General features: G+C 44.4%; 1 protein-coding gene across 2 annotated transcripts in view; it reads right to left on the bottom strand.

Moving 5' to 3' along the window:
* DNAJC27 (DnaJ heat shock protein family (Hsp40) member C27) overlaps positions 1–12,069 on the bottom strand; it is a 45,280-nt gene that overhangs the window by 2,109 nt on the left and 31,102 nt on the right. For both annotated transcript variants that reach the window (XM_056563786.1, XM_056563785.1), the window contains exons 5-7: positions 3,545–3,709; positions 3,308–3,430; positions 52–212 (exon numbers count right to left, since the gene is read on the bottom strand). In XM_056563786.1, the coding sequence (XP_056419761.1) occupies positions 52–212; positions 3,308–3,430; positions 3,545–3,709 (449 nt within the window). The remainder of the gene's footprint in view (positions 1–51; positions 213–3,307; positions 3,431–3,544; positions 3,710–12,069) is intronic.

The raw sequence follows: 12,069 nt of genomic DNA, 5'->3' as shown, positions 1-12,069 counted from the left end.
TTACATGTATTACTCTCACCCTGATCACCCTCAGGACAATCCGGTGTTTACCTGGTGGCCCCGGGCTTCACCCCTAACATGTCCCAGCTGTCCTTGCTGTTCCGAATCCGACGAATAGAATCTGCCTGCTCTTTGGTGAAGCCGATAGTAATGGAGGACATGGGCTTCTTCCCACCATTGTCACATAAGTCCACGATGGACGAGTAAAAAGCCTGAAGACATTACAGAGAACTGATCACATACAGGGGAAAGCTGGGTTATTACTGGACAGAAGCTTTAGCATATTTTATATAGTCAAGAGAAGGCAAATGGGTTTCCAGCAGTCCTATGTAACACCACAGATAACACAGTGATAACTCTCTGAGTACAGATAATGTATAGATGTGACCTGCAGTCCTATGTAACACCACAGATAACACAGTGATAACTCTCTGAGTACAGATAATGTATAGATGTGACCTGCAGTCCTATGTAACACCACAGATAACAGTGATAACTCTCTGAGTACAGATAATGTATAGATGTGACCTGCAGTCCTATGTAACACCACAGATAACAGTGATAACTCTCTGAGTACATATAATGTATAGATGTGACCTGCAGTCCTATGTAACACCACAGATAACAGTGATAACTCTCTGAGTACAGATAATGTATAGATGTGACCTGCAGTCCTATGTAACACCACAGATAACAGTGATAACTCTCTGAGTACAGATAATGTAGTAGATGTGACCTGCAGTCCTATGTAACACCACAGATAACAGTGATAACTCTCTGAGTACATATAATGTATAGATGTGACCTGCAGTCCTATGTAACACCACAGATAACAGTGATAACTCTCTGAGTACAGATAATGTATAGATGTGACCTGCAGTCCTATGTAACACCACAGATAACAGTGATAACTCTCTGAGCACAGATAATGTATAGATGTGACCTGCAGTCCTATGTAACACCACAGATAACACAGTGATAACTCTCTGAGTACAGATGATGTAGTAGATGTGACCTGCAGTCCTATGTAACACCACAGATAACACAGTGATAACTCTCTGAGTACAGATAATGTAGTAGATGTGACCTGCAGTCCTATGTAACACCACAGATAACAGTGATAACTTTCTGAGTACAGATAATGTATAGATGTGACCTGCAGTCCTATGTAACACCACAGATAACAGTGATAACTCTCTGAGTACAGATAATGTATAGATGTGACCTGCAGTCCTATGTAACACCACAGATAACACAGTGATAACTCTCTGAGTATAGATAATGTAGTAGATGTGACCTGCAGTCCTATGTAACACCACAGATAACACAATGATAACTCTCTGAGTACAGATAATGTATAGATGTGACCTGCAGTCCTATGTAACACCACAGATAACAGTGATAACTCTCTGAGTACAGATAATGTATAGATGTGACCTGCAGTCCTATGTAACACCACAGATAACACAGTGATAACTCTCTGAGTACAGATAATGTATAGATGTGACCTGCAGTCCTATGTAACACCACAGATAACAGTGATAACTCTCTGAGTACAGATAATGTATAGATGTGACCTGCAGTCCTATGTAACACCACATATAACACAGTGATAACTCTCTGAGTACAGATAATGTATAGATGTGACCTGCAGTCCTATGTAACACCACAGATAACAGTGATAACTCTCTGAGTACAGATAATGTATAGATGTGACCTGCAGTCCTATGTAACACCACAGATAACACAGTGATAACTCTCTGAGTACAGATAATGTATAGATGTGACCTGCAGTCCTATGTAACACCACAGATAACACAGTGATAACTCTGAGTACAGATAATGTATAGATGTGACCTGCAGTCCTATGTAACACCACAGATAACAGTGATAACTCTCTGAGTACAGATAATGTATAGATGTGACCTGCAGTCCTATGTAACACCACAGATAACAGTGATAAGTCTCTGAGTACAGATAATGTATAGATGTGACCTGCAGTCCTATGTAACACCACAGATAACAGTGATAAGTCTCTGAGTACAGATAATGTATAGATGTGACCTGCAGTCCTATGTAACACCACAGATAACACAGTGATAACTCTCTGAGTACAGATAATGTATAGATGTGACCTGCAGTCCTATGTAACACCACAGATAACACAGTGATAACTCTCTGAGTACAGATAATGTATAGATGTGACCTGCAGTCCTATGTAACACCACAGATAACACAGTGATAACTCTCTGAGTACAGATAATGTATAGATGTGACCTGCAGTCCTATGTAACACCACAGATAACAATGATAACTCTCTGAGTACAGATAATGTATAGATGTGACCTGCAGTCCTATGTAACACCACAGATAACAGTGATAACTCTCTGAGTACAGATAATGTATAGATGTGACCTGCAGTCCTATGTAACACCACAGATAACAGTGATAACTCTCTGAGTACAGATAATGTATAGATGTGACCTGCAGTCCTATGTAACACCACAGATAACAGCGATAACTCTCTGAGTACAGATAATGTATAGATGTGACCTGCAGTCCTATGTAACACCACAGATAACACAGTGATAACTCTCTGAGTACAGATAATGTATAGATGTGACCTGCAGTCCTATGTAACACCACAGATAACACAGTGATAACTCTGAGTACAGATAATGTATATATGTGACCTGCAGTCCTATGTAACACCACAGATAACACAGTGATAACTCTCTGAGTACAGATAATGTATAGATGTGACCTGCAGTCCTATGTAACACCACAGATAACAGTGATAACTCTCTGAGTACAGATAATGTATAGATGTGACCTGCAGTCCTATGTAACACCACAGATAACACAGTGATAACTCTCTGAGTACAGATAATGTATAGATGTGACCTGCAGTCCTATGTAACACCACAGATAACACAGTGATAACTCTCTGAGTACAGATAATGTATAGATGTGACCTGCAGTCCTATGTAACACCACAGATAACAGTGATAACTCTCTGAGTACAGATAATGTATAGATGTGACCTGCAGTCCTATGTAACACCACAGATAACAGTGATAACTCTCTGAGTACAGATAATGTATAGATGTGACCTGCAGTCCTATGTAACACTACAGATAACAGTGATAACTCTCTGAGTACAGATAATGTATAGATGTGACCTGCAGTCCTATGTAACACCACAGATAACAGTGATATCTCTCTGAGTACAGATGTTACCTGCAGTCCTATGTAACGCACTCAGTTCTGCAGCTCAGGACCTTTTACTATCTTAGTCGGTCGTTACCTGGAACATCTCGTTGATTCCTTCCCCGCTCTGCGCAGACGTCTCGTAGTACAGGAAGCCCCGGCTCTCGGCCCACAGTCGCCCCTCGCTCTCGTCCACGCAGCGATGCTTGGTGCAGTCAATCTGTAAGAGATGTTTAGTGACCACCAGGGGGCGCTGTATATAAGAGATACAATGATTACGGAATAATCCTTTTCCTGTGCTCCCCTAAGATCCGGGACGGTTCCGGGCGCTCACCTTGTTGGCGCAGACGGCGAAGACGATATTCTCGATGCTCCCCTGCGGGCCCAGCTCCTGCTTCATCTCCGATAACCAGGCGTCCAGGCTGTCGAACGATTCCTTCTGACAGACGTCATACACCAGGATCACCCCCTGCGTGTCCTTGTAGAACTCGTTCCGTACCTTGGAGGGGGGGGGGAGAAGAAACGCAGGAGGGGGTGTGAGGGTACAAAACATCCAAAAAGAGTTATGATGGCTTCAAGCCACAGATGCTGCAGAATCTCTTTGATCTTGCAACAATCCAAAACAAAAAAGAAAAGAGCAGCTTTGTAAATTGTCTTCTTTAAAGGGGTACTCCGGTGGAAAACTTTTTTTTTTTTTTTAAATCAACTGGTGCCAGAAAGTTAAACAGATTTGTAAATTACTTCTATTAAAAAAAAAAATCTCAATCCTTCCAGTACTTATTAGCTGCTGAATACTACAGAGGAAATTCTTTTCTTTTTAGATTTCTCTGATGTCATGACCACAGTGCTCTCTGCTGACCATTTTAGGAACTGTCTAGAGCAGCGTATGTTTGCTATGGGGATTTTCTCCTGCTCTGGACAGTTCCTAAAATGGACAGAGATGTCAGCAGAGAGCACTGTGCTCGTGACATCAGAGAAATCTAAAAAGTAAAGAATTTCCTCTGTAGTATTCAGCAGCTAATAAGTACTGGAAGGATTAAGAATTTTTAATAGATGTCATTTACAAATCTGTTTAACTTTCTGGCACCAGTTGATTTAAAAAAAAAAAAAAAAAAAAAAAAAAAAAAGGGGTACTCCGCCGGAAAACATCTTATCCCTTATACAAAGGATAGGGGAAAAGATGTCTGATCGTGGGGGTCCCACTGCGATCTCCGCTGCGGCACCCCGGTCATCAGGTGCACAGAGTGAACTCCGCTCCATGTCGGATGACTGGCGACTACAGCTGCCACGCCCCCTCCCATAGACATGAATGGAGGGGGCGTGGCATGATGTCACAAACACGGAAGCTCCAAACTTCCGTGTTCTGGACAACGCCACAGCGGAACCCCTCAATGATCAGACATCTTATCCCCTATCCTTTGGATAGGGGATGAGAAGTTTTCCAGTGGAGTACCCCTTTAAAAGGGATTGTCCAGGATCAGAAACACCCTGCCTCTCTCTTGCAAAAACAGCATCACTCTTGTCCGCAGGTTGTGTCTGGTATTGCAGCTCCTCTCCATTAAAGTGAATGGGACTGAGCTGCAGTACTACATACAACCTGTGGACAGAAGTGGTGCTGTTTTTGCAAAAAAAAAAAGAAGAAGCGGTGACAACCCCTTTAACCCCTTAAGGACTCAGCCCATTTTGGCCTTAAGGACTCAGACAATTTAATTTTTACGTTTTCATTTTTTCCTCCTCGCCTTCTAAAAATCATAACTCTTTTATATTTTCATCCACAGACTAGTATGAGGGCTTGTTTTTTGCGCGACCAGTTGTCCTTTGTAATGACATCACTCATTATATCATAAAATGTATGGCGCAACCAAAAAACACTATTTTTGTGGGGAAATTAAAACGAAAAACGCAATTTTGCTAATTTTGGAAGGTTTTGTTTTCACGCCGTACAATTTCTGGTAAAAATGACGTGCGTTCTTTATTCTGAGGGTCAATACGATTAAAATGATACCCATTATTATATACTTTTATATTATTGTTGCGCTTAAAAAAAATGACAAACTTTTTAACCAAATTAGTACGTTTATAATCCCTTTATTTTGATGACCTATAACTTTTTTATTTTTCCGTATAAGCGGCGGTATGGGGGCTCATTTTTTGCGCCATGATCTGTACTTTTTTTTGATACCACATTTGCCTATAAAAAACTTTTAATACATTTTTTATAATTTTTTTTTTAATAAAATGTATTAAAAAAGTAGGAATTTTGGACTTTTTAAATTTTTTTTCGTTCACGCCGTTCACCGTACGGGATCATTAACATTTTATTTTAATAGTTCGGACATTTACGCACGCGGCGATACCAAATATGTCTATAAAAAATGTTTTTTACGCTTTTTGGGGGTAAAATAGGAAAAAACGGACGTTTTACTTTTTTATTGGGGGAGGGGATTTTTCACTTTTTTTTTTACTTTTACTTTTACATTTTTTTTTACACTTGAATAGTCCCCATAGGGGACTATTCATAGCAATACCATGATTGCTAATACTGATCTGTTCTATGTATAGGACATAGAACAGATCAGTATTATCGGTCATCTCCTGCTCTGGTCTGCTCGATCACAGACCAGAGCAGGAGACGCCGGGAGCCGCACGGAGGCAGGAGAGGGGACCTCCGTGCGGCGTTATGAATGATCGGATCCCCGCAGCAGCGCTGCGGGCGATCCGATCGTTCATTTTAATCGCGAACTGCCGCAGATGCCGGGATCTGTATTGATCCCGGCACCTGAGGGGTTAATGGCGGACGCCCGCGAGATCGCGGGCGTCGGCCATTGCCGGCGGGTCCCTGGCTGCGATCAGCAGCCGGGATCAGCCGCGCATGACACAGGCATCGCTCCGATGCCCGCGGTTATGCTTAGGACGTAAATGTACGTCCTGGTGCGTTAAGTACCACCTCACCAGGACGTACATTTACGTCCTGCGTCCTTAAGGGGTTAAAGGAGTTATCCAGGAATTTTTTTATCAACTGGCTCCAGAAAGTTAAACAGATTTGTAAATGACTTCTATTAAAAAATCTTAATCTTTTCAGTACTTATGAGCTTCTGAAGTTAAGGTTGTTCTTTTCTGTCTAAGTCCTCTCTGATGACACCTGTCTCGGGAACCGCCCAGTTTAGAAGAGGTTTGCTATGGGGATTTGCTTCTAAACTGGGCGTTTCCCGAGACACGTGTCATCAGAGAGGATTTAGACAGAAAAGCACAACCTTAACTTCAGAATCTCGTAAGTACTGAAAGGATTAAGATTTTTTAATAGAAGTAATTTACAAATCTGTTTAACTTTCTGGAGCCAGTTGATATATGTATAAAAAAAAAAGTTTTTTCCTGGATAACCCCTTTAAAGAAGTACTCCACCACATTAAAACTTATTCCCTATTCAGTCTAGGACCCACCGTGATCTCCAAAAAGGGGCTCCTCTCCGTCTCTCTCTGCGCTGTGTGGGTACTCCGGTGGAAAACTATATATATATATATATATTTTTTTTTTTAATCAACTGGTGCCAGAACATTAAACAGATTTGTAAATTACTTCCATATAAAAATCTTAATCCTCCCAGTACTTATCAGCTGCTGTATGCTCCAGAGGAAGTTGTGTAGTTCTTTCCAATCTGACCACAGTGCTCTCTGCTGACACCTCTGTTCGTGTCAGGAACTGTGCAGAGCAGGAGAGGTTTGCTATAGGGATTTGCTCCTGCTCTGGACAGTTCCTGACATGGACAGAGGTGTCAGCAGAGAGCACTGTGGTCAGGCAGAAATGAAATTCAAAAACAAAAGAATTCATGTGGATCATAACAGCAGCTGATAAGTACTGGAAGGATTAAGATTTTTAAATATAAATCATTTACAAATCTGTTTAACTTTCTGGCACAATTTGTTTAAAAAAAAAAAAAAAAGTTTTCACTGGAGTACCCCTTTAACCTCCCTGGTGGTATGATTATGTGTGGAAATTTGTACCAAAAGCGGTACAATTTTTTGCATTGAAATTTCACATCTCCCCCCTTCACATTCCCCCCCCCTTGTCACATTCTCCTCCCCCTTGTCACATTCTCCCCCCCCCCTTGTCACATTCTCCTCCCCCTTGTCACATTCTCCCCCCCCTTGTCACATTCTCCCCCCCCTTGTCACACTCTCCCCCCCCCCCCCTTGTCACATTCTCCCCCCCTTGTCACATTCTCCTCCCCCTTGTCACATTCTCCCCCCCCCCTTGTCACATTCTCCTCCCCCTTGTCACATTCTCCTCCCCCTTGTCACATTCTCCCCCCCCTTGTCACATTCTCCCCCCCCTTGTCACACTCTCCCCCCCCCCTTGTCACATTCTCCTCCCCCTTGTCACATTCTCCCCCCCCCCCCTTGTCACATTCTCCCCCCGTCACATCCCCCCCCTTGTCACATTCCCCCCCTTGTCACATTCTCCTCCCCCCTTGTCACATTCTTCTCCCCCCTTGTCACATTCTCCTCCCCCCTTGTCACATTCTCCTCCCCCCTTGTCACATTCTCCTCCCCCCTTGTCACATTCTCCTCCCCCCTTGTCACATTCTCCTCCCCCCTTGTCACATTCTCCTCCCCCCTTGTCACATTCTCCTCCCCCCTTGTCACATTCTCCTCCCCCCTTGTCACATTCTCCCCCCTGTCACATTCCCCCCCCCTTGTCACATTCTCCCCCCTGTCACATTCTCCCCCCCCCTTGTCACATTCTCCCCCCCTTGTCACACTCTCCCCCCCCTTGTCACACTCTCCTCCCCCTTGTCACACTCTCCTCCCCCTTGTCACACTCTCCTCCCCCCTTGTCACACTCTCCTCCCCCTTGTCACATTCTCCTCCCCCCTTGTCACATTCTCCTCCCCCTTGTCACATTCTCCCCCCTGTCACATTCCCCCCCCCTTGTCACATTCTCCCCCCCCTTGTCACATTCTCCCCCCCTTGTCACATTCTCCTCCCCCATGTCACATTCTCCCCCCCCTTGTCACATTCTCCTCCCCCCTTGTCACACTCTCCTCCCCCTTGTCACATTCTCCTCCCCCCTTGTCACATTCTCCTCCCCCTTGTCACATTCTCCCCCCTGTCACATTCCCCCCCCCTTGTCACATTCCCCCCCCCTTGTCACATTCTCCCCCCCCTTGTCACATTCTCCCCCCCTTGTCACATTCTCCTCCCCCATGTCACATTCTCCCCCCCCTTGTCACATTCTCCTCCCCCTTGTCACATTCTCCTCCCCCCTTGTCACATTCTCCTCCCCCTTGTCACATTCTCCTCCCCCCTTGTCACATTCTCCTCCCCCCTTGTCACATTCTCCCCCCCGTCACATTCTCCTCCCCCCCTGTCACATTCTCCTCCCCCCCTTGTCACATTCTCCTCCCCCCCTTGTCACATTCTCCTCCCCCCCTTGTCACATTCTCCTCCCCCCCTTGTCACATTCTCCTCCCCCTTGTCACATTCTCCTCCCCCTTGTCACATTCTCCTCCCCCCTTGTCACATTCTCCTCCCCCTTGTCACATTCTCCCCCCCCTTGTCACATTCTCCCCCCCCTTGTCACATTCTCCCCCCCCTTGTCACATTCTCCTCCCCCTTGTCACATTCTCCTCCCCCTTGTCACATTCTCCTCCCCCTTGTCACATTCTCCTCCCCCTTGTCACTAGAAGATGAATAGTGAAGAGAGCAGGGACAGGAGCGCACTGAGGGGAGCGGCATCTGCAGGGACCGGGAGTAGGTGAGCAGAAGTTTTTTTTTCTTTTTCCTTTTACACTTAGCTCAGTGTTTTTCTACCAGGGTGCCTCCAGCTGTTGTGAAACTACTACTCCCAGCATGTCCAGACAGCCTTTGGGTGTTCGGGCATGCTGAGAGTTGTAGTTTTGCAACATCTGGAGGCCCCCTGGTTGAGAAACACTGACTTTTAGTATTTGTCTTTACCTGCTCTGGCCGGTCCCCCCCCAACCCCCCCCCCCCCCCCACCACGGAGCCGACCCGAGCAGATACTCGCATGTTTTCTCGGGGGCTAAATCGCAAAAAGCAGAAATCACAATTCCATTGCTTTTGCGATATATCGTGCAGCCCGGCCGGCAACTCTGCAATTCTACCCCGAGCGTGACTCAGCGTTACCGATCCTGGCAGGGAAAATTAACCCCGAATCACGCTCGGGATTACCGCTAAGGAGGTTAATGGAGACAATTTACAAAGTTGTTTCCCCCCCCCCCCCCCGTTGCATAGGACTGCCTGTTAGAACGGAAGTAAAACCGAAATGAGACCCATCACCCGCAGCAGCCGACCTGCTTGTTGATGGTTTCCAACATATTTTTCTATAAAAACAACGTCATGAAAATATTTGATAAAGATGCTGAATTATTTTATTTACAGACCGCAGAGCGATTCACACTAATGGGGGACAATAGGCCATGTAAGGCCTTGTTCACACAGTGGAATTCCCCTGCAGCAGAGTCCCATTGTTTTTTATGGGATTCTGCTGCTCTGTGCACACAACAGAATTTCTGAGTCGGAAAAATCTGGTGCTGAATTTCAAATTCCATCCTCCGCAGAAAGAAAAGGCTTGACAATACTTTTGGCGCAATCTGCTCAAACATGCATTTCCGAGTGGTCGTAGTGCTGGCATGTTCTGCTGGTGCCCGCTTTTTGCAAAATGTCCACCCATGTTTTCCGGGCCGACATTCCGCAAATATTCTGCTGTGTGAACTTGGGCCTAATACACTGCACAGCTGCTGAAAAAGCTCTCTTTTTTAAATTTTTTTAACCCATTAGGAAACATCCCCTTTTGGCCTTAAAGGGGTACTCCGCTGGAAAACATTTTTTTTTTAAATCAACTGGTGCCAGAAGTAATTTGCAAATCTGTATAACTTTCTATTAAAAAAAATCGTAACCCTTCCAGTACTTATCAGCTGCTGTATGCTCCACAAGAAGTTCTTTTCTTTTTGAATTTCCTTTCTGTCTGACCACAGTGCTCTCTGCTGACACCTCTGTCCATGTCAGGAACTGTCCGGAGTAGGAGCAAATCCCCCGTAGCAAACCTCTCCTGCTCTGGACAGTTCCTGATATGGACAGAGGTGTCAGCAGAGAGCACTGTGGTCAGACAGAAAATACATTAAAAAAAGAAAAGAACTTCCTGTGGAGAATAAAGCAGCTGATAAGTACTGGAAGGATTAAGATTTTTAAATAGAAGTCATTTACAAATCTGTTTAACTTTCTGGCACCAGTTGATTTAAAAAACATTGTTTTCCAGTGGAGTACCCCTTAAAGGGGTACTCCGCCCCTAGACATCTCATCCCTATTGAAAGGCCCCCCCCCCCCCCATAGACTTGCATTGAGAGGCGGGGCGTGACGTCACACGGGGGCGGAGTGGTGACGTCACGATCTCACGTCACCGTTTCCGGAAGCCGCAACAGGTGGGTCCCGCAACCGAGATCCCGGGGGTCCCCAGCGGCCGAACCCCCCGCGATCTGACATCTTATCCCCTATCTTTCGATAGGGGATAAGAAGTCTAGGGGCGGAGTACCCCTTTAAAGGGTAGTCCAATTTTTTTATTTTTTCTATTTTTTTCCTCTTCGCCTTCTAAAAATCATAACTCTTTTATATTTCCATCCACAGACCCATGTGAGGGCTTGTTTTTTGTGTGACCAATTGTATTTCGTAATGACAGGACTCATTTTACCATAAAATGTACGGCAACCCTAGAAAAATTATTATTTATGTGAGGAAATTGAAAAGAAAACAGAAATTTTGCATACTTTTGAGGGTTTCATTTAGAGAGGAGCGAACTTACAGTAAATTCGATTCGTCACGAACTTCTCGGCTCGGCAGTTGATGACTTATCCTGCGTAAATTAGTTCAGCCTTCAGGTGCTCCGGTGGGCTGGAAAAGGTGGATACAGTCCTAGGAAAGAGTCTCCTAGGACTGTATCCACCTTTTCCAGCCCACCGGAGCACCCGAAAACTGAACTAATTCATGCAGGAAACGTCATCAACTGCCGAGCCGAGAAGTTCGTGACGAATCGAATTTACTGTAAGTTCGCTCATCTCTAGTTTCTTTTTCACGCTGTACACTTTACAGTAAAAATGATTTTTTTTTTATTCTTTGCGCAATTCGATTAAAATGACATCCATAATTAAATATTATTGTGCTGCTTTTAAAAAAAAACCTCAAACTTCTTTTCACAAAATCAGTACGTTTAAAATTGCCCTATTTTGACCACCTACAGCAGTGGTCTCCAACCTGCGGACCTCCAGATGTTGCAAAGCTACAACTCCCAGCATGCCCGGACAGCCAACGGCTGTCCGGGCATGCTGGGAGTTGTAGTTTTGCAACATCTGGAGGTCGGCAGGTTGGAGACCACTGACCTACAGTATAACATTCTAATCTGTAATCTGTATTTTTTTTTGTGCCACTTTTGCGTATATGTGGGTAATTGATAGCATTTTATAATTTTTTGGGGAATGTGAGGTGACCAAAACATAGGAATTTTGGCCTTTTTTTTTTTTTTTTTGTAACGTTTACACCAGATCATTGACATTATATTTTGATAGTTCGGACATATATGCACGCAGTGATACCAAATAGGCTAACTCATTAATTCTTTTTAATGTTTTTTGGGAGTAAAATGGGAAAAAGGGGTGATTTTTCACTTTTTTTTTTTTTTACACTTTTTATTTATAGCAATCATTAGATTGCAGATATTACTCAATGCTATGCATAGGCATAGCATTGATCAGTATTATCGCAGATCTTCTTCTCTGGTCTGCTCGATGTCAGACCAGAGAAGGAGACCCCGGGAGAGCGGTGGAGGCAGGCGAGGGGAACTCTGGCCGCC

The sequence above is a fragment of the Hyla sarda genome, chromosome 3 (genome assembly GCF_029499605.1).
Source record: "Hyla sarda isolate aHylSar1 chromosome 3, aHylSar1.hap1, whole genome shotgun sequence".
Classification (NCBI taxonomy): domain Eukaryota; kingdom Metazoa; phylum Chordata; class Amphibia; order Anura; family Hylidae; genus Hyla; species Hyla sarda.
This window is presented reverse-complemented; position numbering and strand designations above follow the sequence as displayed.